The sequence below is a fragment of the Mycena indigotica genome, assembly GCF_014461135.1.
Source record: "Mycena indigotica strain 171206Taipei chromosome Unknown Mind.scaff0014, whole genome shotgun sequence".
Classification (NCBI taxonomy): Eukaryota; Fungi; Basidiomycota; class Agaricomycetes; order Agaricales; family Mycenaceae; genus Mycena; species Mycena indigotica.
This window is the reverse complement of record NW_023503013.1, coordinates 338,994-366,067: the sequence shown is the minus strand read 5'-3', so window position 1 is coordinate 366,067 and position 27,074 is coordinate 338,994. Positions and strand designations below refer to the sequence as shown.

At 50.7% G+C, this 27,074-nt stretch overlaps 7 protein-coding genes across 7 annotated transcripts; 2 read left to right on the top strand and 5 right to left on the bottom strand.

Annotated features, from left to right (window-relative positions):
- Window positions 1-2,450: 2,450 nt before the first annotated feature.
- MIND_01301700 (26S proteasome regulatory subunit RPN1) lies at window positions 2,451-7,817 on the bottom strand (the record flags this gene model as incomplete). The annotated part of the gene is made up of 18 exons (XM_037369477.1): window positions 2,451-2,513; window positions 2,566-2,661; window positions 2,709-2,815; window positions 2,862-3,102; window positions 3,159-3,275; window positions 3,322-3,386; window positions 3,431-4,024; window positions 4,084-4,287; window positions 4,544-4,685; window positions 4,739-4,857; window positions 4,904-5,294; window positions 5,340-5,734; window positions 5,784-6,476; window positions 6,523-6,827; window positions 6,878-7,299; window positions 7,348-7,512; window positions 7,560-7,625; window positions 7,674-7,817. The coding sequence occupies 18 exons, from the start codon at window positions 7,815-7,817 to the stop codon at window positions 2,451-2,453; spliced, it is 4,329 nt and encodes a 1,442-aa protein (XP_037213975.1).
- An 8,636-nt stretch (window positions 7,818-16,453) lies between these two features.
- On the top strand, window positions 16,454-19,255 carry MIND_01301600 (SWIM-type domain-containing protein; the record flags this gene model as incomplete). The annotated part of the gene is made up of 6 exons (XM_037369476.1): window positions 16,454-16,762; window positions 16,889-16,986; window positions 17,032-17,612; window positions 17,657-17,718; window positions 18,263-18,381; window positions 18,430-19,255. 6 exons carry the CDS (start codon window positions 16,454-16,456, stop codon window positions 19,253-19,255), a joined length of 1,995 nt encoding a protein of 664 aa, XP_037213974.1.
- Window positions 19,256-19,294: 39 nt separating this feature from the next.
- On the bottom strand, window positions 19,295-20,238 carry MIND_01301500 (uncharacterized protein; the record flags this gene model as incomplete). Its single annotated transcript, XM_037369475.1, has 5 exons — window positions 19,295-19,495; window positions 19,546-19,715; window positions 19,759-19,983; window positions 20,034-20,137; window positions 20,192-20,238. 5 exons carry the CDS (start codon window positions 20,236-20,238, stop codon window positions 19,295-19,297), a joined length of 747 nt encoding a protein of 248 aa, XP_037213973.1.
- A 159-nt stretch (window positions 20,239-20,397) lies between these two features.
- On the bottom strand, window positions 20,398-21,842 carry MIND_01301400 (uncharacterized protein; the record flags this gene model as incomplete). Its single annotated transcript, XM_037369474.1, has 7 exons — window positions 20,398-20,829; window positions 20,889-20,966; window positions 21,015-21,143; window positions 21,202-21,329; window positions 21,381-21,620; window positions 21,671-21,768; window positions 21,826-21,842. 7 exons carry the CDS (start codon window positions 21,840-21,842, stop codon window positions 20,398-20,400), a joined length of 1,122 nt encoding a protein of 373 aa, XP_037213972.1.
- A 790-nt stretch (window positions 21,843-22,632) lies between these two features.
- On the bottom strand, window positions 22,633-23,809 carry MIND_01301300 (uncharacterized protein; the record flags this gene model as incomplete). Its single annotated transcript, XM_037369473.1, has 7 exons — window positions 22,633-22,800; window positions 22,853-22,960; window positions 23,012-23,146; window positions 23,199-23,308; window positions 23,365-23,598; window positions 23,650-23,738; window positions 23,787-23,809. 7 exons carry the CDS (start codon window positions 23,807-23,809, stop codon window positions 22,633-22,635), a joined length of 867 nt encoding a protein of 288 aa, XP_037213971.1.
- A 767-nt stretch (window positions 23,810-24,576) lies between these two features.
- On the top strand, window positions 24,577-25,520 carry MIND_01301200 (HNHc domain-containing protein; the record flags this gene model as incomplete). The annotated part of the gene is made up of 3 exons (XM_037369472.1): window positions 24,577-24,882; window positions 24,943-25,083; window positions 25,143-25,520. The coding sequence occupies 3 exons, from the start codon at window positions 24,577-24,579 to the stop codon at window positions 25,518-25,520; spliced, it is 825 nt and encodes a 274-aa protein (XP_037213970.1).
- Window positions 25,521-25,703: 183 nt separating this feature from the next.
- MIND_01301100 (Fatty acid hydroxylase domain-containing protein) lies at window positions 25,704-26,865 on the bottom strand (the record flags this gene model as incomplete). Its single annotated transcript, XM_037369471.1, has 3 exons — window positions 26,638-26,865; window positions 26,427-26,585; window positions 25,704-26,378 (listed from the first exon to the last, which is right to left on the bottom strand). The coding sequence occupies exons 1-3, from the start codon at window positions 26,791-26,793 to the stop codon at window positions 25,704-25,706; spliced, it is 990 nt and encodes a 329-aa protein (XP_037213969.1). The 5' UTR covers window positions 26,794-26,865.
- Between the last annotated feature and the right edge of the window lie 209 nt (window positions 26,866-27,074).

Here is a 27,074-nt window from a genome sequence, read left to right as displayed (position 1 = left end):
TTCAACGTCCCGGGCCTGTTCCACTCTTGGTCATCAAAGTTCCTCTTGCGGCCCAGCTCCCGGCACAGCCTGATGCGCTCCGCGACCGGGTGGTCCCAGCCGATGTCGCCGCCCTCCGCGTTCGCGCGGAGGCTCCACTCGAAATGTTCGTGCCAGAACTTGGCTGAATATGCGGGAATGGACACGACTGTGCCTGTATGGAGGTTGAAGCGTGCTTCATCTATGTCGGCGAAGAAAATCAAGCGGTAGCCGTCCTGCACAGCAATCAGCGGATCCAAGCTGCGATCAAAAACGCCGAATACCTGGAAATCTGGGCTGAAAGCGTTGTCGTTGAACGGCGTAAATAACGCTGCGTCGAGGGTGACGACGTTCGCCACAACCTCGTACTCCGCCTGGTCGTGGTCTTCAAATCTCTGGGGTATGCCATATTGAGCTTAAGGCGACTGCATAGCGATTCTCGGACACACCTCATCCACAAACAGGCTCTGTGCCAACCGCGGGCATCAGGAATCCCAATCGCGTATATGGAGCACTATGCGGCCTCTCATAGCGCCTGAGCAGCCATAACAACTTCCCTCTATGGGAGCCTCTCATAGCCGTAAAGACGCTGTAGAATATGTGTAGTCAGTCAGTAGTAAACTATGAATCATCTATGGACTGACTATGGATTGACTATGCACCGGCTATGCGCTGGCTATGCACCGGCTATGCAATGACAGATGGCATGTGTCATCCGACTATTCCCCAAATCACACATCATTCAAAAACGGTGAAGTGGGCCATTTTGGGCCAATTGATGTGTAAACTACGCATGTCCGTCTACTGCTCGTACTACGTCTAGTCAATGTCCATCCTTCATCTGCCACCTCTGCGCGCAGACTCAGGTCAAATTGCAGCTGACGGGTTTTACTTCCCCTGGTGCTAGTGGAGTTGCCGCTGACCTATTGCCCAAGTTTTCGTCACTGAGAGATGGAAAAACTAGGAAAAGCTCACTGTAACCCCTCCTGTAGCCATCTTGTCAAGGCTGTGTCGACGAGTTTATGCGCAACCGGTCGCTCGAGGCTTCTGCTGATATGGTCCTCGATTCGGTTATAAAACCTTTCGTACATTGTGCCCTTGAGCGATAGCTGGGAAAATGTACCGGTGCTCCACTCATCCAGGCAATGTCGCATCTGGAAAATGTGTTAGTTAAGGGAGGATAGATTCAAATATCATACCAGTGTAACGACAAATGCTATGACCGGATAGAGTATTCCGTCGTCCAAAAGTCCAGGAATCTTCTCAGCGTACCCATGTTGGGGATGGAACAGGATAAGCTTGATTGCTTGTTCAAGCTCCTCGCTTTGGTATATTTCCCACGAAGTCTGAACGATAGTTAGTCAGAGACTGGTTAGAATCCACGAAATACCGGTTTTTTGCTGTAATTGACATTGCAGAAGCACTCCTCGTCCTTGAGCTTGCTGACGCGTTCCTTCGTATATTGGACTTGCTCCGCATCGGTCCAGGCCGCATTTGTGGCAGGGTTGGGCTTTTTGGTGTCAGGCAATAACTGGAGGATTCTTGGAAAGTTGTCGTGCGTTATGTCGGTGAGGACTGCTCCTCTGAGTGAGCTACCGACAGCCGTTATCTGGTGGCAAAATGAAGATCAATTCGCCAGAAAATGGGAGCAACATACCAATTTTAGCATTCCATCTGTCGGGCTTGCGTCCACGCCGCCGTAGCCTATATTGTATGTTAGTGAGCGCAAAGTCGAAATGAAAACCCTACAGTCCTCGATGGTCTCTCCCATCTCCTCCTCCACGAAGTCCTTCGCCTCACTAAACGACTGTCCCGCTGCCAACAGATTCCTACTATGAGGTGGAAACATCTTGACGTTGAGATAGTAGCGGCTTTAGACAAGCTTTGCGTGCGTGAGCGTTCTATAGGTGATTGGCAGGGTTTTAGTGGGTCCCGTGAGCACCACACGCCCCCGAGGGCGAAATAGATGACCTGCCGCGGATCCCCACACTGTTGCCGGAAGCTTCGTGTATTTGTACATTCCCCTGGGTGGCGATTTTCTTTCCCCACTCTGGTCCCCTGTAGGGACCAACCTTTACTTAGGCTTTGCAAGATAACCAATTGTTTTCTGTGTATTTGCTACTATGTACCGCCAAAAAAAAAAAAAAAAAAAAAAAAAAATATAGGTGATTGGCGTCTGGGAATAGAAGCCAAGGTTGTTGGGGTTGGTCGGATCAGGGCCCTTGACAGAGTTTCGGGTCGCTCGACGACGAGCTTTTCCGTCGGAGGCAACACTGTCCCCGGCATTTGAGCTTGAAGAGCGTGTAGAGGTACCGGCTTGCTTATTCGGAGAGCGAAACGCGTGGAGATACTCAGGACGGGGGGGTCGGGGGGTACCATTCTTCCGCCAATGTTGCTGTACAACGTCATTTTCCAATCCATCCTGAAAGTTGTCAGTTACTTGAAGCGGACTTGAGATATTTTACCTCGAATCCGGACGCTGGACGGTAGGAAGTCTAATGAAATGATGAGTAAGGCGAGACAACTTGAAGCGCAAACATCACTCACAGTGGAGTTGCTGCTGCCTTGAGACCCATCGCTTCCTTGTGAATGTGGCGGCCGTAATCCGGTATTCGAACCCGGTGGCCGTCCCTGTCCATACAACTAATTGATTGTTAATTGTACAGTTGGTCACAAATACGAAGTTTTACCGTCGCGCGCGGTTGATGGTCGACACCGTGGCCTGCGCTCGTTTCATCGACTTGAGTGACATATACTTGTGGGGCTTGTGGGAAGGTCGTTCGCCCTCGCGACGAAGCTGTAAACAATAAGCCAATTTGATATACAGCGCATGCGCAACTCACTCGTTGAAGTTGGAGGCAAGTCTGAGATTTTGTTTATATCGGAGGGTTGTTGTTGTTGTTGTTGTGATGGAGCTAGAAATGTATCTGAAGCAAAGTAGGGTGTGGTCGAAGCCGGGAAGTTAGCGCTTTGGAATGAATTTGCCAAGTTCGAATGCGTCAGCGTAGTCCTCGCAGATGCAAAAACTGGTGGCGAAGCCTGGGATTGAGGAAATTCTGTGAATTGTGGCGAGGGCGCTCGCCACTTAGACAGCACGGTCATATCAGCAGGTGTGGACTCGAGCAATAGTAGTCACAAACCGATTGAAAGTCTGGGGTTGACCCAGTTTCTGCTGGCAAGCGCACGTTCGAAGTACTAGAAGGCCGATTGTTTTGCGAGTCGTGGTCGAACAAATCGGAATACGTGATCCCACGTAGCTGCGATGCGTCAGTAGCAAGTCGTGGACATGAAGCCAATGTATACCGGGTTATAATCCTCATAATTCTGCATCGTATTGTCGTAGTTGCCTGGATTATCGGATTCAAATCCTACACGGAATCAGACTCGTGTCGAAAAATGAAGAAATTGTTACCTAGGCCCATCGGGCCAGTCGCATGAAGTCGAGGGTATTCGGTGTCGCTTTCATCGGAGCCAGAAGAATCACGATGGTCGTTCGTCTCCAGTTGAGCATCGTCGACGTCCTGCTCGTCGTCGGTACCAGTTGCCGGTGCCGGACCTCCGAATTGCGGGGCTATGATACGACGCTGCTGGCCTCTGGGCTGGAGGAAGATCGACGAAAGTGGAGAGCGATAACTTTGGAGCTGATGCTCCAGGTTGGGCCTGTACATGTGGTTGCGCAACTTGAAATTCGGCGTCCAACTCTGCTTGCCGCTTCCGCTAAGATGGATAAGTTTCAAGCGTGAAGAGGCGAGTGAGCTTACACCAGCCAGACCCGTAAGCGGAGGGGCCATGGGATTACGCTCTGCATCTTCCGGTCCAGCAAAGCGAGTGGTCGGACGCCGAAATGATGGGTTGCTAAGAGTTTGAGAGTCGCGCTCGAGTCGATCGAGAGTTGAAAATCGCTGCCGTTTTGTCACTGGATCCAACTGGGAGGTTGGTGGGCAAGTAGTATTCATGTTTAGGTTGTCGTCAGGTGAGCTCCCGGGCCTCGTACGCTTTTGGGGCACTGACGAACAAAGCGATATGAGTATACTCGTATGAGAAAGGGAGAATACGATGGCTCACCGGCACTTAAGCCACGCTGGCTGACACTGCCAACTGTCGGTGCCACGTTTGCAGTTGGCGTAGCATTTTGGGGGGTCAATTTCTGAGTTGGACGACCTTGTGGTTTGGGAGCTGGAGGCGGCGGCTGTTGTCCGCCGCGTGACGCCGACACTCCTTTCGGGGCGTTTTTGACGCGAGGCTTTTTCCCCAACACCAGTGCCGCCACTGCTAGCCATGAGCAAAGGCAGGGCTGCACAGGGTCGTGCAGGTCAGGTCAGGGTCTTGGAATTGCTGTCACATTTAGATTGATGTATGATCGCCATGGATCGGCCCGGGACTCAGCAAATTGGACATCATGACTTTATACTCAGTACCAGTATTCACACTGTACTACTGCCAGTGGTAGGTTGGTGAGATTTATATGACTACAACTCCATCTTATCCTCTTTCCCCCCTGGATTCTTTTGGAGGATCACAATACCTTCGAGCACCGGCGCAAATGGAATGTACTCCTCCGTTGCCAGTTCCGCACGATCTTTGGTCGCCAACCTCACTGGCGTCTGGTGTGTTTGGAAACCAGATATCGTTCGAGGCTTGCCCGCGTAGCCAACAACATCCAGAGCCTATGAAACAAAGAATCAATGTCTCTTTCCGGACACCAAAAAGAGCCACCAACCTGTCCAACCCGAACAGTTACCGGCTTGGGGTTGAGCTCCTCGTCGACGGTAATCAGGAACCTTGGATACATCGCAGGCACAAGGAAGTATAGCATCCAATGATACTTATCGAGGATGACTGCAAATGAGTTCAGCCTTGAATCATACCCAATCAATGACCTTACAGTGCTTTGCATCCGTGAAGGCCGTGAGAACCGCCAACAAGCCAGCAACGGCAGGACGGCTCATGATACTCTGGTCAGAGTAAAACGGGTTCAGACCAATGGTCCCCTTGCCCATATGCACCAGGCCCTGAGCGACACGGACCATGAAGAGACAATCTGGCTCTTTGTAGTAGTAGCCCGCCAATTGACGAAGCATTTGCGCTAAACGCGCGTTGTTTGTCCCTGCCCCGACGAGTCCCATAGCGAAAATGGCGTTAAGTGCAACGGCGAGATCGTTGTTGTGGCTGTACTTCGAGAGCGTATCGAGAATGGGCAGTTGAGGATTTGAAACACTGTTCAGTCCAATTGCCAGAGGGACTACTTTTCGGATAACAGGCTCGCCATAGTGCATCTACAAGACAATGAAGAAGAGCGAACACGAGTATTTCAGACATACCAAGTGGTGGAACTGCCTTAGCGCCATCTCCGCACCAATCTCCTCACCCATCGAGATCAGCGAAACGGCGAGGATGGCGAAGCTCTGGAAGGTATCATCTTGCTTTCCGGACTTCGTATCCTCTTTGTTCTCTTCTTTCGGCGTCGCCTCCGATGTTGCCGCTGTTCCGGCAGCCGGTGCTGTTGTGGCAGCAGCGTCCTCTTTCTTGTCATCCTTCTTCTCCTCTTTCTTCTCCACAATATGCTCGTCGCAGTGCTGCAGCATGGCTTGGATTTTCAGCACATTCCCCGTGCCAGCGAAGGCGCATCCCTCCACAGTAACTTGCGCGGTCTTGGCGATTGGGTGTTCTATCGCCTTTAATGTTTCGATGGTCGTGTCCAATGCGTCTTGAAGGCCTATTCAATTGAGATTGGTGCACTGATAACCGAAGAGATTAAGGCATACCAAGGTATAAGAGGCCCAAACCCAATGCCCATTTCTCATCCAGAGACACGTCGTTCTGCTCGGCCTTCTCCATCAACTTGAACACTTGAAGGATCGTTCCGGTAATTTCGCCGTTTTGGCTGGAGACAAAGATAAATCCGAGGGCGAGCGCGGCGAGACCAGCAATCTCCATGCTAACATCGTCTGATATCTGTGGAGGCAATAGCTCCAACAGGTCTTGACGATGAGCCCCTGCATATGCAAGACCGAGACCAACGGTGGCGCTAGTTTGGAGAGGAACAGACTTGTTGTCGACATACTCCCCTATTAAACCCTTCGCAACGTCAGCTTCAGTTCGAACACCGCTGCTGAGGATCCCAGTAGCCAAAAGTGCACCAGCTTTGATGTACTCCTCAGAGGAGTAGGTGTATTTATCGATATGTGAGAAACCGACTTCAGTGTCCCACAAGACTCGGAGGCTGACGCCAACTTGAAGAGATGCGGCAGCACTTAACATACCTGGAACGAGTTGAAAGAGCGATGCTTGGAGATTGCATAATGCACCGTGCTCCTTGTTCTTGTACACCCATGAATTGCCCTCTTCCGCCTCTACCATCAGCTTATCATTCCCATACCCGGCGTTGACGAATGCGTTGACGAACGAGCCAGCCAAATTACCACGCGCGGAATCGACGTTGGCAAGCGCGTTTGGCTCTGGGTTCACATCAGCAAAAACTACAGTGAAGCGAGTGAAGCATACTTGTGTTTTCCAGATGCGTCTTGTAAACTTCTTCGAGGTTCTTCGCGTTTGTAAGACCGAGTTCTTTGCCGAATTCACGCAGATGAGTAGAAAGGCGCGTGTTGCTGAGATGTTCTCGAATGTCTTTGGGAAACCCGTCCTCTATGTCGATGTTGTCGTCCGGGTTGGCGGGCAACCGCTCGATGAGTATTTGCGCTCTTGCAAGAATGAAAGCAAGTTGTCTCTCTGAGAATTTGTTCTGTCGCGCATAGATCGTGTGAGCGGTTCGAAGGAAATCATCCGGAGGTGGAAGTAAATTGACGAAACTAGACCGAGGTCAGCGCTATAAGTGAGTCGAATAGAACAGACAACAAACCTAATGAGGTATTGGCAAACGCGTGTGTATGTATTCTTGTCGACAAGAAGGATTGATTCCTCCACTATTTCCAACTCTTGAAGAAGATCGATAGTGTCCGGTCCGGCGTTATGGTCGAGAAGGAATGCGGCACACTCTTCCGCGAGAGCACGAAGGTCGTCAAGTGTGCCAGGAACTTTGGGCACTGGCAATGAGCCCTTGACTGGTTCGACTTTGTTATCTTCTTGTTCACGAATGTTGTAACCGTCACCCAGTTCAGCAGCAAGATGTCGAATGTATTCGTGCCCCCATGATCCAGGGTCGGAAAGCGGTGAGCCTGCTGGCCGCATTTCTGCTGCCAGTAAACGATAGCGAAGAGTGCCTCGCGGTTGGGTGTCTGAACAAGTCATAGCTAAGACCGATAAGATGTCTGCGAATAAAGACTGGGTAACAGCTCAGAGTCAGAACATGAAAGAAAGCACGAAATCTACCTTGTTTTCGGATGGCTCCCACATTTCGTAGAGCGTTTGAAGGCCGGGGTACAACGGGTGCAGAAACTTGAGTGGTTTCGGAACAGAAGTCATCGAGGAGGTGGATGTGCGGATGAGAGTCCTAAGAGTTTCCAGCGCCGGTTTATAGAGGTCAGCATTAGATTCCTGACTACGTTAGCCGGCGGTAGATTGGATGGAAAGACTGCACGCACCTTCAGCCGCCGCTCTGCTAGCATTTCAAGCTCATCCTTGAGCTGCTGGTCTTCAAGTTCTTCAGACTGAGTAGGAGTTAGTTTCGCGGGTCTGCAAATAATCACGACACGCACTAATTCCTCCCCTTCGGTCTCCTCATCTTTCTTCTTGTCTTTGCTAAGCTTAGACGAGCCCTCCTGCTTCAAGTTGTCCTTCTTCTCACTAGTAGTATCCTCGGATGTCACAGGAATAGCGAACTCAGTAGGATTGCTGGGCATTGCAAGGTCATCGAAAATTGTCGTGGTAAGGAGCGCCTGTTGGCGTAAAGGGGGGTGTCGACCACCGCGACTTTCGGTAACGAGTTGGTTGGAATGAGAAGAGAGTTAGGTGATGAGTCATCACAGAATCTCAGCGCAGGAACGCGAATTAACGGACTCAAGCACGGATCTTTCATTTGTATTCAGCAACTTATTGCAAGGGAGGGGTACAACTCTTTGTGGATACCGTTTTTGTAACTACATGCGCCAGATAGACTTCATAATGGGAAATTTCACTCAGCCCGAGAACATCACACAACACAATACCACCCAAATATTCTCCATAGCCGTCAGCAAAATCGATGGTGGTGCCCATGCTTCCTCGATTGCGTTGAAAGAGACTGCGGGATCCGATACAAGGCCTTCGGAAATTTGAGATACTTCGTGGTTCCCATCGTCCACCAATTCAAGTTCCTGGGGTCGACATGAGTGAGGAATCGGAATGCTGATGCTGGTGCTAACCACATGAGCCAAAGCCAACGGGCCCTGCGGCGTGTTTTTCTCGCGTCGCTGGTAGCAATGGAGCCGAGGCCCTGGGGGAAGCGAATGCAGTCTCTTCGAGCTCAATATGTGGCTCTTCTTCTTCTTCCTTCTTGAAAGACCGTTGCTCAGCCTGAGAATTGATTGCGGATACTAGTGGAATAAACGTCTCTTCGAGCTTAATGCGTGGTCCCTGAATGCTTCGTCAGTGTGGAAGTAAGATGAGTAGAATAGTACCTGTTTTCCCTCGTCTTCGTTTTCCGACTCGGTCTGGTTAGCGTCGGAGTCTTCCATTGGTTGGTCTTCTTCAAGTTGTTCGTTCTCGTCTTCGTTGTCCGGCTCGGTCTGGTTAGCGTCAGAGTCTTCAAGTTGTTCGTTCTCGTCTTCGTTGTCCGGCTCGGTCTGGTTAGCGTCAGAGTCTTCCATTGATTGGTCTTCTTCTTCGTTCTCGTCTTCGGAATCTGGGCTCATTGACGAGTGACGTGCAATCGGGACTGGGTCCCTGACAGGAATTATACTATTGGGGGGGGCTGCGTTGTTCTGGGGGCCATAAAGCTGCTCGAGTTGATGCTAGATTTGCTGTTACCCGGGAATTTGTCAGAGAGCTGTAAAATAACACGTACCGAGATTTCGAGTAAGCGCCGCCAGTCACTTTCCAGAACTTGGAGGTCGTCAGCCACTCTGTCGAGCGGTTTTTTGTTCTTCGCGTTGGGACTCAAGTTATTGCAATTTGTCAGCGCTCTGCGGACTGCACTGGGATGGCGATTCCACGGAGTCGCGAGCTGTATCTCGTCATAATGTGGTCGGAGTCTGCGATATACAGCTCGTTCGAAATGAGTTATGGGAGGTTTTCCGCGCTTGTTGATTGGCGCGACGCTTCCGGCAGTTTTTTTTTTGTTTGACTGAGCTACTGGGGAGTATCTGCGGGCAGCAGCCTGGTCGAAGACGTGAGAGGGAGTGACGACCGGGGAGTTTTCGTTGTACCTTGGAGGGGGTGTTTTTTTCAGCGCGGGGCATGCTCAAGTGTTGGTGCAGATGAAAGTTGAGTCGAAGGCGATTGATAAGCCAGCTGCAAGCAGAATCCGCAGCAGCTGGTGGCTATGATTTGAATGTGAGCATAATGGACATTTTCCAAACCAAGAAAACCTTGCGAAAATCATCGTCGGCCACTTTATCCTACTCGTAGTGCGCGAGGCCAACAGTCGAGGTGGGCAATATCAAGAGCCTGGATTGTCGCAGTGGTCGTGGTGGAAGACAAGGCGAAATGATCCATGTTACTCTTCGTCACTTCGTACTCGTCCCAATCACAAAATCACAACAGCAGAGATTTTATCTACTAGTACTTGAATATACAGCTTTCTATTTGTCTAGTATGATTATATGGCAAGATTATGGAGGAAGGGAGACGGAGTTCAGCACCCAAAACAGTTCTTTGCTCGAATGATCATTGAGCCGCAATTCTGGACTATACTCCAAGCTGGTGTAAGGCGTCAAACGACCATCTGCCTTGGCTCCATGACGCGGAATCAGCTCGATAGGCGCGCGAATGTGTCTCATATCGATGACTCCCCCGATTCTACTTTTGTCGGCTCTCAATCCTCGTCGAAGTACGAACTGACCAGTCGTCGCATCTCTCTTGTCCAATGAGAGCTGTGGAATGACATCGAATCGTTGAACATAGAGCAAGAACGGGTTAGCTTCAACGCGGTCCATATTCGGCCAGCATGGCCGCATGATTAACCGTATCTGGGCAACAGTATGGTCTAGATCTCTTCAGTAACATATTCGAGCTCAATGTCAAATGTGATGAGTAGTAGTACCTTGAAGCCTGTTGCGGAAACCGTTCCCTGGCCAAGAAGCGCCCATGGAGTTTGAAAAGAGCGCTGGGTCATACCGTCCAATTTCCCATGTTGAATCGACGGGAGGTGGCTGAGCAAATAGCAGCTGCGATGGGAGTGGTCGGTTGGTATGAGGGGTCTTCCCTTGAAAGCGAAGTGAATACCACACTTCAAGATGGGTGAACGGAAGCTCGCAATCAGCCCGGGACCGGCGTCGACCGCCAAGAAATGCGTTTTGCGTTGTGGTCCGTGTAAAGAAGTCTCCCAGAGCTGCGCGAAGGTCGTTCAATTTATACATGTTGGCCACATCTTCAATCAAGATTTTCGGCAATGTTGGTCTTCGATTGAGCAAAAAGGCGGCTGAAGGGGTAATGGTGAACCGACTTTCGGTTTGGGAATACATGAGCGGGTAGAGTTCTGCTGCCTTGAACAGGTTTCGCACTGGACGCGAGTTTTCGCCAATCAAGGATGGTCCTGCGATATTTTCAAGCTCCGATTGTGTTTCGCCTTCAGGCTGCTGTTCTTCATCATCGTCAATATCCTCCATTTCGAGCTTGAGTTGCTCGGACTTGATTCCAGTATATAACATGAAAAGTCGAAGCTTCTCCGCTCGATCGAGATGGCGCACAATCTGAGGGTCATAGTCACGATGATTCGTCTCCGTTCGAGCCGGTACCTTTATTTGGGTACTGTGAGCCTTCTCCGTGATATCAGCCGTGTACTGCATTGGAACTCCCGCCCATCGAATGCTCGGCACGATGCTTTGTAGGAATTCAAGTTTCGGTATGGCGAAATGGTCTTGTTCACGGCCACCACAATCGATAATGTGCTGTTTGTGTTTGTGGAACGTTGCTAAGCATTGCTCCATGCGGACGAGAGTTGATTCAGTGATCTGAGGTGACTGCGCTATGAACCTGAAGTCCATCAGCGCGCAAAGGGCAATCACAACCTCTCGAGGGACAGCATCTGCAATATTACAGATGAACGAGGCGTTCGAGCTCTCGATGCTCGCGTCCTCCTAGTTGTTTCAGACAGGTAACACCCTCCTTGAAATGTCGCACACCCGAACGAGGATGAATGATTGAGAGGCGGAAGTCGAATTCAGCATCACCCATGATATTGCGCCCCCACTGGAAGTCGTGATCGAAAAACGCTTTATGGACATGGTGGAGTACTTCTGGTGTCAAAAATTTCGAGGGATTCGTGGACAGAGGCCAGTTTCGCCAAAAAGGAAGGTGAACACCATTTAGTCGGTGCGGATGAGCTTTGGAGGCCTTTTGATAGTCGGATACATTGGTGGGAGCGACTCTCGCAGAGATCGAAGAGATTGCCGCCCAGGTGCTCTCTCCTGTCCTTTCTGGATGACGAAAGTTGTCGCCGAACGAGTGGTGCGAAGCCGTCGTCAAATGGGAAGTTTTTGCTTTGATGCAGGCAATATCGGCAGCTTCAGGGGTGTCGACGATATAAGAAACCAACGGCGTATGCGCATGAATCAGGGACCCATTGGATGTGGATAATATGGCCCCATCTCGAGCTGCCATCTTCAGAGGCTCGCAAACGATATCAATACAGTGGTGTAGCAATCGGCTTTCCATCACGCTCCTCAGGCTCTTCGCACAGAGAAATTTCGGAACTGGGAGGAGTGCCGTCATGAGAAAAGGCATGGCTTGATGCTTTCATTGCCACCTCGCTGCGCAAATTTGCCAGAGACAGCAAGAAGGGGTGAGCGACACGATCGCCATTCATGACAGAGATATTTGTCTTGTCGGAACTGGCAACAACTCCGAGAACACTGTGGCCAGTGGGAATAGCTTCCTGTTATATTGTCAGACTCGGACTCGGAGGAAGACCTAATCGAAGGCAACAAACCTGCATCTGCCACGCACTGTCGCTGTTTATCCACTCCTTGTGGAGCCGTTCGTTGTTTTGGAACAATTTCGTGGGGGTCAAGTCGAGACTGTCTTTGAACAGCGGGTTTCGAAGCAAGAATTGGATGCATTCGAGTGAGTTGCGGTAGAAGAGAACGATAGGTTTCTTAGTCGGAAACCCGGGGTAAGCAATGATACGAGAGTGCCATTTTGGGCCAGTAGGCAAAAGCTCGATACGTCGGCGAAGCTCCTTAGCGGTCTTGTACGAAAGGTGTGGCGCAAGATACTGGCGAATCTAAATCGGATAATGAGATAACGTTGAAGTGGATCGCGAAAGATATACGATTTTGAGTCCAAAAAACTGGTTAATCTCCTTCATGGTTAGGCTTGAGTGAGCAAGAAAGTCCGAGAGCTCCCACTCCTGTTCTCCAACAAACGGATAGAAGAGATTATCCGTTCGTAGACCACTGAATTGGTCTTCCTCGACCCAGTCCAAAAAACTCTTTCCACCCTCAGCCGTTTGTGCTGCTCCAGTATATGAGTGCTGATAATGGTGTATCGACTGTTGTGCCATTGGTTGAACAGATTCGCTGGTGCTTGCTAGCGAGATATCTTCAAGTTGAACCTGGGCCGACTCGGAAATCGATGCTTTGACTGGACGGGGCATAACCGTCTCATCTGAGGTTGCGGCTTTGCCGAAGGATTCTTCGAACTGAGCAATATAGATGTCTGCGTCAGGCCCACCGGCAGAAATTGCGGCTGTAGCTTCGCGAGACCACGAAACGCATGAGGATCGCGGATTGTTGAGGTGTTGGAGAACTTTGGTTTTCGTGTTGAATTTGCGACGGCAGCGTGGACCAGGGCATTTGTACGTCGTTAGGTGTCGGTATTCCCGATTATAAGAGAAGCATGATGGCATGAATACCACCAGTTGCAGTGAGGAACAAGTCGTAGTAAGCACGTGCTTCATCGTGACTTACTCTTGGACTTGACGACCATGTCGATCCAATTTCTTCCACCCTCTCTGCATTCTCTTCATACTACTCATTCTCAATCCCATCTTACTGTGTTCTCGGCACCAAGCATGAAAGATAGTGAGCTGGAAGACCAGGCTACACCTTCGGACCATGTCGTGCGTGTCTTCAAGTTGCCTGACTCCTCAAGGTCTCACTTGAACATCACAGATTCTTCCTAGTCTGTTTCGCAAGACAGTATTTGCCGTACCCGAAACACCGGCCACCGCGGAGCTCTTCCTGCACACTCTCCGCACCCACAAGAATGTTTGCTCTCTCGAGCTTAACGCTGTGTCGATGAAACATCACGAAGCGACCTTATATCGACAAGTGCTCCAACAAATTGCTCAGCAATCAGAGAACATCAGGAAAAAAAAGAACCACAATATATTGCTATATCTACAATATAGCTGTTGTAGCAAAATTGCATAGTCCCCCCAAATGTAGCTAGGTGGCGGTACTTTATAGTACAATATTGCACCTGTAGCTAAGTGGGCAACAATATAGCTAGGTGGTAGCTACAGAATAAAGGGAATTTATGAATGAAAAGATGACAGCCTCCAATGCTTCCTATCCCAGGTTTACAGTTATTTCTGAAGGATAGGAAGTACTAGGAAGGCTTTAGAATAATCCAGATAATTGTTTGTAAAAAATGCCACTTATGGGAGTTGAACCATCAACCACATCAAAGTGAGACAAGAATTCATAGTCAAACCATTAGACTAAGCAAGAGTAACCAAGTGCAAAGTTCATAGGCCTATATCATACTACTAGCTGATATATTATAAATAGTCCTAGTGTTCTTAAAATATTCTACTGTACTGTTTACTTCTTGTAGATCAAGTGAATGATATTAGAGTATCTGGTCCACATATTTTGTATTGTCTTTCATCCTATCAGTGAAGAGTATACTTGGAATACTCACTTATGAGGCATTTAACCTTGAGTAACAAAGTCCAGAATATTATAACAGCTGTTTACTGAGGTTCATAGCTTTATTCTCAAGGAAATTTAAATATATGCATTGTACAATATATGACTATAAAGCTTGGGGGTGGACTATAAAGACTACGGAGATAACCCATCTGCTACACACACTACAAACCTTGGTATTTAGCATCATGGTAATTCCCTGGTACTACTAGTACCAGTAACATAGCTACAACATATGGTGAATATTTTGATAGTTTTCTGCACAAATATAGATGCTACATAGTGCTACAGTATGTGTCAAGCTGTATACAAAGTGCTATATTTGCGCTACAAATTTAACTGAGATGCTACATTGACTATATTGTGCTACAGAACTCCCCCCCTTAGCTACAGTGGGTTTTGCTTTTTCCTGATGAAGAAGCTGCAGGAGGTGCAAGAGAGACTCGGACTATCCCAGGATTCGAATCCTTCAGACTCTGAGTCCGAGTCGGATGAAATGGTGTGTCGCATTTGGCTGATGAATGCGAAAATCATCTCTTCTCTAGCTGCCGTCGAGCGAAATGTCCGTAGAGCAATTGAAGGTCCTTGCATTGCATAAAGATAAGGAAGCCTGTGCATTGGAGCTCTGCGCGACGCTTGCAAAACTCCACGAAACGAATCTATACTGTGAATTACTGTCGAGGTCGATCGAAGAGGCCACCATCGAGCTCGAAGTGGCGACAGAGAACATTAGCATGGCACGAGGTATTGTTCGCAGCAGAGGAATGAGCGCTTTAATTTGGGAACGATGTGAGACGTGCAAGGAGATGTTTCATTTCGGTGGTTAGTATAGACTTTCTTTTTCTCCCCTTAAGCCTGTATGTAAACCAGTGTAGCAAGCCCTAATGGCTTGTCAATTTATGTCTGCTATTCGCACAACCAAGTTGGAAATCAGTGAAAACTTAGATCTATTGTGACTTCTTGTCCAAGGAAGTGAGGCAGAATGAATCAAATTTGGTGGTAGTTAGATGTGGTAAAGATTCAAGTTGTATGCATTATCACCCGTTCGAGTTGGCGTACCCGCGACTCCTCCCTCGTCAGCTCTTTCCGAAACTTCCTCGCCGCCTTCAAGTGGGCTCTGGCCTGCCGCCCCGCCAATTGTAGATCCTCCGCCAAAAACTTCCTTTTCCTTCTCAAGCACGCGGATACACGCCTTGAGGTACTCGTTCTCGGCATTGAGCTGTTTATTGTTGTCGGTGAATTGCTTGTTCACACCCAAGAGTCGTTTGATAGAGCGAGCATACTGGCTGTTTTCGTAGATGAAGCTGGCACTGTTCATGTGTGAGTAAGAATGAATAGAATGGAGTACCTTACGACTCACCGGGTGAATGAAAAGAGACTAGGGAGAGGCTTATCGTTGTTCGGCGCTCCGACAGGCTCCGAATCGTCGGAGACAGCTTGGGAGCCGTATATGGGGGCTGTCGAGCGAATGAATGGGTGTGGGAAAGTTGACGCACACGCTGGCAGAGACCAGGCTTTCAGCTGGGGGGAGGTCGTTGTCTGAGTCTGAGCCGACATCGAACACGCCGAGCGGAGTGCTGGCTTGATTGATCGAGGTATAATGCTCGTTCTCGGAGTCGCGCGCATTCTCCTTGGCGTTCTCGTCGCGGGCCGCCGCATGGTTTTCAGGTTGCTTGTTTGTTACAGTGGCAAGTTTGCAAAGGTGACGGCGGATGAAAATACGCTCAGCAAGTCCCCGCTGCGATTGAGCATAGTCGGCATCGGAGGATGGAGCATCGGGTGAGCCAATTAAGAGGTTGATGCCTCCGTCGCTGGCATAGGCCATTTCGAAAAGCACGGCGCGTCTGGGCGTCCATAAGCGTGGTTGAGGCAGTGGGCAGCGGGGTGGTCGTGGTGGGGACTTGAAAGAGGACGACCAGTGTGACGTCGAGACCACGTCTCGCAACGAGCGTGATAATACCCTGGCATGGGTGGAGCGACGCATAGTGGGCCAGAGGTGGGGAGAAAGCCATAGTCGATTTAGTTTTCGCTTAGATGGCCTTAGGCCAACCATAGAAGTGATGTGATCGGTCACGGGAAACGTCCACTTACTCTGGAACTACCTGCTACTACATCCGACTACAATTCTACAGCCGCATGCAGGTTTCCTGATGGGGGCACAATGAAGTCTACAGCTCTCCCGCCTTCATGACGCCCCACGTGATGAGGTCGCGGGTTCGAACCTCACCTATTTTATTTATTTATTTCATTTTCATTGGCTCTCGGCGCAGCATGGGGGGCTACCCTGTCCAACCAACGTCGTATTACTTTGTGTAGTGGTACACATGTAGACACGTGAGCTTGGTTCTCGTGAGGCTCTGCGTTCGAGTCCTTGCCTTTTATCTTTTTCCATGCTCCGACACCATCACGTGCACATCATAGCGCGACCTGTCACACTCCCGTTACACTTGTTTATTCTACGCGACATGGACTCCTCAGACACCGAGAACATTCCCCCAGCCCTGTCACGCTGTACAGGGACAAACTGCTCATATACTCCAGAGCCAGGCAGGCAGAAATGTGCCCGGTGTCTAGAGCAAAACCGACAGGCAGCAAAGAAGCGCCGGGAACTTGCGAAGAAGCAGAAGAAGGGCGATGGCCCGTCACCGCGGAAGAAGCTGAAGGCCGACGGCCCGCAAGCTGGCACTGCCCACATCCACGTGCATGAGTCTGACTCCGAGTCAGAGCCCGAGGACATGGACTCAGCAACGGAAGGAGACCTGACGAGCTACGAGGTACTATACTGACATTCTAGCCTTAAAGAAGACTGATGTAAAGATACAGGAGTTTGGAACTCTACAAGCCTTGTTCTCAGGCCTTCGACAACGCGTCAAAGAAGTTCCCGCGACCTTCATTTCAAGGCAAAGGTGTCACTCACTGAAGATGCCGAATCAGACCCCCGTGAACGTGTCAAGGCAGCGGCAATGGATGCTTGGAAAGCATCAGGCTTCCGTTTTACGTGCGTCCCCACGTCTTGTTAAGATCTTCACTCACAGTCGGACAGTGTCCATCGACATAAGCAATTGAAAACTGGCCACTCAACAATCTACTGGTGTTCACAAGATCGAGGACGGAAGAAACAGTCGAAGCCAACAACCAAACCAGATGCCAAGCATCGCGAAACCCCTGTGATGAACAGATACCCTTGCAAAAGTCGGCTCGCAATTGCATGCCATCGCGGCGGGAACGCAGACGGCCGGCTCAATCTATACATCAACTTCAAGCATGCCATCCGACACATGGCTTACCGTGATACTTCAATGCCAGCTGACGCCATCGAGTTCATTCACAACACCCAGGATGGTGTATCACCATCTGATCTCGCCGACACGGTGACCGAGCTCTTCAAAAATGTGTCGCGCGCGCAAGCGCTGAACATCTGGCGCGAGAAGATGGAGAAGTACTACAAGAGAGACGACAATCAACTCAAATCGGCGGCCATATTACTGCGAGAATTCGGCGACGACGTCGATATTTTTGAGCTAGTAGGAGTTCCGGCGGATGTCGAGGTTCTGGCGTGGGGAATGAAGAAGATTGCCGGGCCTCTGCGCGGAATTGTCGAGGAGACGGCAATGGATGCAACATGTATGTGTATCAATTCAACTGCACCAACTATTGATAATTTGTAGATAACACAAATTCTCGAAATCTCGAGTTGTATGCCATTATGGGCGAGCTGGACAATGCACCCGTAGGTGTAAGATTTAGGCTAGGGTCTAGGAATAGCTAGAATAGCGGTAGCCTAAAACTCTAGGAAGACTTTTCCCAGCCAAGAAAGGCTTTAGAAATGGGTTAATAATACATCAAATTGATAGATTTGATGCTAAAAATACTATATATAGTAATGCTAACTCCTTTTCTTCAGGCCGATGACCCGGTATATAGTGGGGAAGGCCTGTGTTCAGGATTATCCTAATTGGGACCAAAATGATATAGCTTGACACAGTGATCAAAACTACTGATGGCCATCAAAAATCGTTCCACATCAATAATACATATGAAGGATCACAATCCCCATCAAAATTAAAGCAATATAAAGGCAGAAAATAAATAAATAAAGAATAATATCATAGTAATTACACTGCTAAAACATAGGGACTAGGAATACCTAGATTTCTAGGCTACCGCTATTCTAGCTATTCCTAGAGCTTTTTAGCCTAAATATTACCACTACGGCTCGACAATGCCGGCTTTCCGTTGGCTTACTGTCTGATGTCAACGGCGACGTCAATCAGTCCAGACAAGCGCAAGAAAACTGGGGGAACTGGTACAGGAAAGGGCGATGGGAGCTATGGGTCCGTTCCGCGCATCCCACCATTCCACGACTCCGAACGACTATGATCTGCGAGAGCCAGTCAGTGTATTTCTCGTTAAGTTCTGCATGATACTGACATTTTTATAGCTGGCGCAAATTGAAGCAGGATTACCTTCACGAATATCATTCTCCCCGACTTGATTTACTGGTGTGGATCATCTTGACGAAGCTGTGCAAGACATACACCACAAAACTCACCAAATTCCTCACCCCTAGCTGCCGGACACGCATGTCCGAGCTTTCGTCATGGCGCGACACCTTCCGCAAGACATGGCGAAGCCTCGAGAAACGCGACATCTCCGACCGAGTCCATGACACCTACCGGCCCGACGTCACCCGCTGGGTGTGCTCATGCCCAGCATTTCTCGTCAGCCGGTTCCTTCTCTGCAAACACCTTGTCCAACGCGTTCAAGTGGTACCGGCCACATTTTTCCGCGAGGTTAAGCGGCGCCATACGGTACCATTCTGGCAACACCCGGCCTTGATTCCCTTGCACGACGGCAACGATGGGCCTGCTCTCCAGGCTCCCGGCGCCAATCTTCCGCAAGATCTTGACGTTCCAGAAGACGAGGACGAGGATGATGATCAAGAGCCGTCGGTCTACATCGAGACGGCAGCCGATAGGGAGTTTGACGCGTCAGCGGCAACTTTCGAGGCCGAGTTTGACAGAGAAATTCAGCGGATGGAAGAGTTCTTGGCAGGCCTGAAGTACCAGAAGCAATTCCGGGACCGCCGTATGCTAGATACGCTGCAAAAGAAGGGCAGTGGCTTCTTTCGATTGGCACAGGCTTGTCTTGTCAAAGAGAGAAAGGCCCAGAGTACATCTGGACAAGCAGCGCAGACATGGGACCCTCAGCTAGCGGACGCGATGTATTATCGGCCTCGACCACGCGTCGCAGAGCGCGATACGTAGTTCATTCACAAAATACATGTATTTGTCGCACAATAATATCTACCGCCGGCCGGGCTCGAACGGGGCCCCGGGCCGGCGCATCACGTGGGGCGTCATGAAGGCGGGAGAGCTGACGGTGTCGGGCACGATCCACGTCAGCTTCGTCGGCCGGTCACTGGCAGTGCGGCCCGTGAAGAAGCAGCGCCCTCCATCCCTCGCCTCGACTTCGCGCCTGATTCCGTCCGTCAGCAGGGCATTGTTCTTGGGCTGATTAGCGGAATCGCCTACGACTCGTGGCCAAGGAGCCGCACCTTATAGCTGGGGAACGATTCCGGCGCGGAGGGCGGCTTGTCCCGCGTTGCATCACCTCTGAAGGGCTCATCCAACTCCTCGAAAAAATCGCTGAACGCGAGCATCCCCGGGGTGCTGTTCTCGCCCACGAAACCCGTGTACAGCCGCAGCCCCTCCGCCACCGTCGGGCCTAGCCCCAGTCAGCAACTGCAAATCAATTCTGTCAAGCTCACGCGGGAAAAACGGCGCATATGCGCCCGGGCGCAGCACGGCGTCGGAGTCCCGGAGGACCGGCGGGCCGGCGTTGCCCGTGTAGATGTAGCGCGCGATGTCGATCAGGACGACCTCGACTGGGCGGAGCTCGAACGTCTGCGAGCCACTGGGCACCGCCAGCGCGATGTCCAGCCAGCGGTAGAACGTCTGCGCCGTCATCCCGAGATGACGCTTGAGGTTCCAACCTGAAGAAAAATGATTTTAATGAGACGATGGGGAGGGCTGTGGCGCGTACCGCCGGCCATAAAGAGCGCAGGGAAGCTGTAGAAGTTGAAGTAGAAAAAGTCCCACCCGAGCTTGGCGGCGCGCTGAGAGATGAGGAACTTGTGTCCACTTGGGCTATGAAAATAGCATCCTGAGGCCAACGCAGATACTGGAGCTGTAGGTACTCACAAGGGTTGTTCAGCCTCAGGCTGTTCAGGTTCATCTTGTGCGGACATACTGGTTTCAGCTGAAAGTAGCTAGCCTCATGTCCCACGTCTGGCCTTTGAAGAAACAAGCCACGCTCCAACGGCGTTCGCTGCCATCAACGTTGCGGTTAGAGATACTTCTACCGACTTCAAGTTTCGCTAATAAGCCTACTGCCTCCTCTAGTAATTCTAAACCTGTTGCGCTCTCCTCGTATGCCGATATCGCTCTGGGCGGACCGGCTCCGGGTCTACAGGGAACACCACGCGGCTCGGCGCGGTCCAGCGAGGATAGATCCGCTTCCACAGCCGCACGACCTCGTCGCCAATGTCCCTCTCGATGCCCTCACCCGCCTTCCAGCGCTCGTCGCTGAAATCACCATCCTCCGCCAGCTCCACCATCAGCTCATCGATGATCGTCTCCGAGTAGTCGCCTCTGATGTCGCCGCCCTCGAAATGCACCCGCAGCGTCCACATAAAATGGTGACGCAGGAACTCGGCGGCGAGCGCGGGCGCGGTTGCCGGGGTGCATACCGTGTTGGACTGGACAAGCGAAATGAGCCGCGCGTTGACTTCGGGATCAGGAGACAAGACGGCAAACACCACGGTCCGATAAGCCTCGTTCTATTAGGACGTTTAGCGGTCTTCTTGTCGGCAGTCAACCAATGGCTGTATGCACTCACATCGTAATCGACGCTGAGCGCGTTCCTGCGGAACGCGTCGACCAGCTCGGACGAGATTGTGATAACATTGTCGACGGACTGGATTCATTATGAATAATGAGAGGCTCAAAGAATGAAAGCACATGCCTCTCCAGTGACCTGGTTCGCAGGGATGACGATAACCTGCACCGTAAGAACATCCGTTCGGCCAGTAAAGAAGCATCGGTTGTTGTCGCGTTGCTTAACCTGCTCTGCGATGGGAGCAGAAATATGCATCTTCAAGTGTGTTGAATAAGACTGCCCGAGAGACAAGAAAAATGTCGGGGGGACGCACATATTCTGTAGCGAGAGCCTCGATCTGTTCTCGGGAGAGTTTTCCATACTTATTCTCCAGAATATCTTGCAAAGACCTGACTGCTCGCATATCCGCCTTGGCCCCAAACCAGTACACCTTGTCCGAGCCTGAGAAGTGAAATGAGGCCTCGTATATGCGCCGTTAATGAAGATACATACCCGGATAGAACGCGGCATATACGCCTGGGGGCATCGCACCCTCGGCGTCGCGTGCGATGGCCGGCCCAAGGGCCGCGCGGTCGTTCAAGCCGTAATGGAGGGGGTAACGCTCCTGCACTTGGAATACTCGCAGCTCGAAATCGTACGGCCCCTCGGGGAAAGCCCTTCTAGCCAGGATTAAGTCTAGCCAGCGATAAAACGTCCGAATTGTCATTCTTGGGTGTCGGTCGAGGTTCCAGCCTGCGTAAAAAGATGCTGAGCACCAGCGCCGTGGCAGTGGGACGGCGCACCCCCAAACATGTAGACGCTGTAGTTATCTGGATCGACGGAAAAGAGGAACATATTTCGCCGGTCCGTCGTCGACTTCTTCGACAGCTTGAACACGTAGCTACCCACTTGTTTTAGTGGCATAGCTTATGAGCCTGAGCACTATTGAAAAACCTACTTCTCACTCTGAGACATCGTCACTTGGAGATGAGGGGGACGACAAGCTTGCTTCCAAGTTGGCGCGTGTAGCCTGACTGTGGGAGTTGTCAATCATGCCGGTCATGCAGTCGCGTCACGGAGTCACATACATTGAATTTGACCTGGATGTTACCCCTCCTTTCTTATTATTTCGTTCGATTATAGTTATGTGAATAAATGAACTGCAGTGGACGTGCCCTAGCTCGATTTGCTAGCTGCCCAAATCAAACGGCGCAAAGGTTCGTTATTGCATGCATGCGCAAACATAATACATTGCGCATTCCACGGTCTACACAGTGAACACACTGTGGCACCGACTTTCAGACAGGCTCACGAACGCGGCTCAAACCAGGTCAGACCGTGACGCACAGATCGAGTTGTCGCCCACTGCCCGCCTCGGCTGTACCGTCCGGCGTCCGAGCAACACCAAGCCCGCGTGCGGGAAACGAGAGCGGGGGTGACAATAGCGAGCGATTATCTCCCTCCAGCCTTGTGTGGATTGCAGCATGGCAAACATGATTAATATTGTTGGCAGTTGCTACACTAGCGCCGCAAGCGCTTACTTACACAGTATAGACTGGCGTATCCAGGTTCATCATCCTCATCCTACTCCGTTGCATATCTCCGCTCTCGTTCATCTCTCAGCTCTGGTTCCGTTGGACAGGTAAGCTTCCAGTAGACATCCAATACTTCGTGACCAATGTCACTGTGCCATTTCGGATGGGTCAGCTCGGCGTAACCGTCCTGAAGCTCCTCTATCAAGTCGTTGGAATCGTACTCTGGATTGCTATAATCTTCTTTGACTTCGCCTGCGGGGAAGAATATAGCCAATGTATATGTGAAACCGTACTTCCAGTAGTCCGTTGTCGAGGGGGAAGGCAGAGTGGGTAGATGCGAGGGCAACGTGGGCAAACCGCTCGGGGAGGTCCTCGAAGGTGATGATGCGGGCGTTATCCTGTGGAGATCGCGTCAGCGAGAGAACTGCATAGTATGTCAATGACAGGTACCTCGACGTCGACAGCAAACAGGTTGCGCATGAAGGGATCAGCCAAAGCTGAGCAAATCGTGATGAGATTGTCGATAACCTTGTACTTGTCGAAGGCCGTTGGATCCGACTGAGTAAAAACATCAGTATGGTGGTGCGTGAATAGAGCGGTAACATATACATGGTCGCGATTGAATGTTGCGAGCGGGGGGAGAATCCAAACGCATTGTGTTGGGAGATCGGTCCGACCTGTAATAAAGCATCGTCCCTTGTCCCTGGCGCCCGCGAGAACTCTCAAGTCCATTGGGATGTCATTCTGGAATAGTATCTCAGTCGTCTGGGAGAATCAAAAGATAGTATTTCCAAACCTCCCCCTTATAATGACCGTGACTCCTTTGGACGAGCAGCACTTCTTGATCTTTGAACGAGGGGTGAAAACGTACTGGGCTACAGAAATACCGGGTGAATGGTGTTCCGTCTTAGCAATAGATATCCGAGTCAGCCTTTCTTCTGAGCGTGTGGGTTGGTACCCACCAGCGGAAAAAATTCCATATATGCCAGGTTCAATCAGTTGAAGAGAGTCCCGAGGAATTGGGGGACCTTCGATCTCTTCGACAGCGTAGAACAATACATCGACGGTCCGTAGCCTTATTTTCCGTAGGACGACTGCGTCATTGATCCCTTGTTGGTAATTTATGATCTCATCGCAGAGATAAAGCCATCGATAGAAAGTCTTTGCGGTGAGATGTATTCGGTTTAGATTGAAGCCTAAATAAATTTTGAGAACGGAGCATCACTAAGGACTGGCAGCGTCCTCACCACCGGCCATTCTGGCTTGTGGAAAACAGGAGAGCGAGAAGACATGCATATTTCGGCCTTGGTCAGCAGCTCTCTGGGACATAAGAAAGCTGATAGATGTGTCAGTTTGAAGAGGATTTCAATGTGCCACACCATACGAGCGGGAAGAGTCGAACGACATGGCTGAAGAGAAAAAGGTTTGCTCGGCCGAGTCACACTTCCTTCACGCATCTTCTATGATTTCTCAGCGATCAACATCACCCTGACTCATAGTCTCACGTATGTTTGTGGGTCTTGATTTCATTCGATGAACGGTGACTCGGCGAAGCGATCCTTTCTTGCAGGACGGCCTGAGGCTCTAGATTAAGTAGAGGCTTTTCTGCCGCATGATTCGTCGTATTATTATACATAATTACAATGACTCAGATTATCATTTACGCGTGAGGCCCAGGTATTGTTGAAACCACACACACGCGCACACACACACAAACCTGCGACCGTGTGAGCCCAAGGGATGGACGTGAGAAGCAGCCCGGCAGCGTATAAAAGCGAGGAGTCAGGCTCTGAATCATGAGTTGAGGGTTCCACTGCATGGCCTCCTACCCGCCGCCCCACCCAGCCCAATACCACAATGTTGACCAAAGAAACATTCATATATGGGGCAGTGAGCTAACTGTCTACGGATTCATTCCTCTCGTGGGAGGTAAAAACAAGTCTTCAAGTTCAGGCCCCGCTAACGAAACTGACACGGTCTCCAGGATGCCACACTTGGGAGCGCAGTCAAGCAGTGAACCAGCAGCCTCTCTCTAACTCAGATCTCTACGTGTTTATTGATATCGCGGCTTCCCGGGACCGTAGGCCGACTTTCTTACCATTGCTGACTCTACCGCTCACAACTTGGAGGTTTTCATGTCGATGAGACACCGATGCTGATTTTTGTGCCGCCCCATGGTGTTCTGGGCCCGAATACTCTTTTGGGGGGATCTTCCCATCGACCAATTCCGCAACATTGTGCGATTCATAGAGCAGAACCAAAGGAACGTCGCTCCTCAGGTCCTTAAACGTGACGACGTTAGTGCCGCCCTACCAGGGCAGTACCTATTTTTCCTGCAGACCCGGAACGGACTGTCTAGGGCATTTTCTCCTTCTCTGCGACACAGCCAGATTATCTCCCGATCAATGACCCGATCCGCAAGTCCGAGTCCGTCTGCAACATTGACAGTGCCCGGGACACCAGCGGCCGGGGATAGACGAGTAAGCACCGTTAGTCTTTTACTTAGTTCCTGGTGTCTTACGGCGGCGTTTCATCTTTAGGACACTGGGCTTCGCAAAATAGTCCGACAACGTGACTTTTGCTGTCGGGCGTCTGGCACTATCGTTCCTACCCGAGGAAGGGGTCCCAACTATCAAGGGTTCAATATGTGCCATGTATTCCCTTTTGGTCTTCGAAATCAGGTAGGTCGAGTTTTTACTTCTCCGAGCCGCTATCGCATTTCTCAAGACGAGCCCCTCAGGTTTTGGATATCATCGATAATAACGATCCTGCGATTCCCCTGTTGTCGGGGCCGCATGGCACCGAGGTAGCCCAGAATGCACTACTATTCAGAACCGACCTGCACGATTTCTTTGACAACTATCAGTTCAGCTTCAATGGCGCAACTCTCAAGATATACACATTCGAACGTGATGGAGCACCTACATTGGGAACCGTTGGGCTTCCGATGTTCCCGCCGTTACCTGAAGCTCCCGGTGGCGTTGTTAACGGTCTTCGAAACCAGCAGCGACGGCCCAATGGTGGCGCTACCGATGTTCACCGTCATCTTCTGCGTCAGCACTTCGAGACAGCTGTCCTTTGGCATTTTACTGGATATGGGCGAGCTCGGGGCCAATGAATATATGCAATACTTATGCCGATTAGTTACAATGAATGATGAAAACCAGCTGCATCTGATAACTTTCTGGGGATATGACACAAAATATAGTGATTGATTTTGAAAGGTAGAGTACCTATTGTAGTCGAGGGATTATGTATGGTGCAAGGTGTGTCGACAACGAATTTCAAGAATATGTACGTATTATGTAGCCTTGACTTTCTCCCCACTCGCCTGCCTGACGACCTCCGCCTCTGCCTTGATGCCTTCTGCCTCGACTTCTGCAAGAAGTTGCTGCTCAACCCTGTCGCGCTCTGCCTTGCCCTTGCCCTTCATGTCGCGCATCTTCTTCCTGTACGCGCGGTAGCTCGAGTCCGTGCCAAACATCCTGTCCCACCACCGGAACGACGTGCTGAAGTTGTTGGTAAAGGCCATATGGTGGAAGTCGTGGTGGTCAGCGCCGCTCCAGAAGGGGATAATGTGTTGCAGGGACCACGGGAAGTCGTAGCCGCTGTGCGCGTCAATAGCTTGAAAGAGGCGCAGCGTGATCCAGACGTAGACCGTGGCGATGTGGAGGACATGCGGTCGGTAGGCAGCGAAGAGAATTGGTCCGAGAATGGTGCCGGTTCCGAGGATAGCTACTTCGGCGGGGTGGGCATATTCTGCGGCGAGGCCAAATGGTGCAGAGTATTTGTGGTGGAGTTTGTGGATGTGTTTGTAGAGAGGGCCGTAGTGGAGAGCCTTATGGGCGAAGTAATGGAACATATCTTCGAAGAAGAAGAACCAGGCAAGTTGTGGGAGCATGTCGCGCAAGGTCGGTAGAGGGACTTCGTAGGTACGCATACCGAACAACTCGGCCATCGGGTGGAAAAACCATATCTATTGAAACGCGTCAGTATAAGGGAAAAAGTCGAAGAGACGACGCACAACTGGTAATTCGACCATGAAATGTGAGAAGAGCACTTGCTTAGTGCATTCCCATTGTTCCTTCGGCGTGTGTATTTTGTTGGGTTGCAGCTTCCACCGCCGGAAGTAGGGAATAGCGTCGACAATGATCCAGGGAATGCATCGTCCAAAGTACACAATCTCCACCAGGGTATCAGCAATGATGAGGTAGAGTTGAACTATTGAAGCACACCTCATGAAGCAAAAAGCTCGCAAGCCCAGTGGCGAGGACGGGGTTGCCAATGTAAATGTACCACGCCGCCCACCTTTGCTCCATCCATGAGAGCGAGGTGAGGTCCGTCGAGTCGTAGATGGAGGTCGTCGCGTTCCCAACGAACGACGCAGTCATCTTGGTAGTGTGAGGGGTGAGTGTGAGGGGGAGGGAGTGAAAAGACGACACCCGTGGACGCGCCGAATATAAGGTCACCACACATCGTGCGATGCTTAGGTAATAAAATTGTTTTCTGACCTGACCGGCGTTGCCGTGTTGAATCTCGACTCCGGGTCGTCGGCCGAGTTTCCATCGAGGCCGACCGATTCTAATAAAGGACTCTGGGCCAGCTACTACCCAGTGTTCAACATCGTACCATCCGATTTCAGGCCGTCAACCCACTGACATAATTTTCTTGC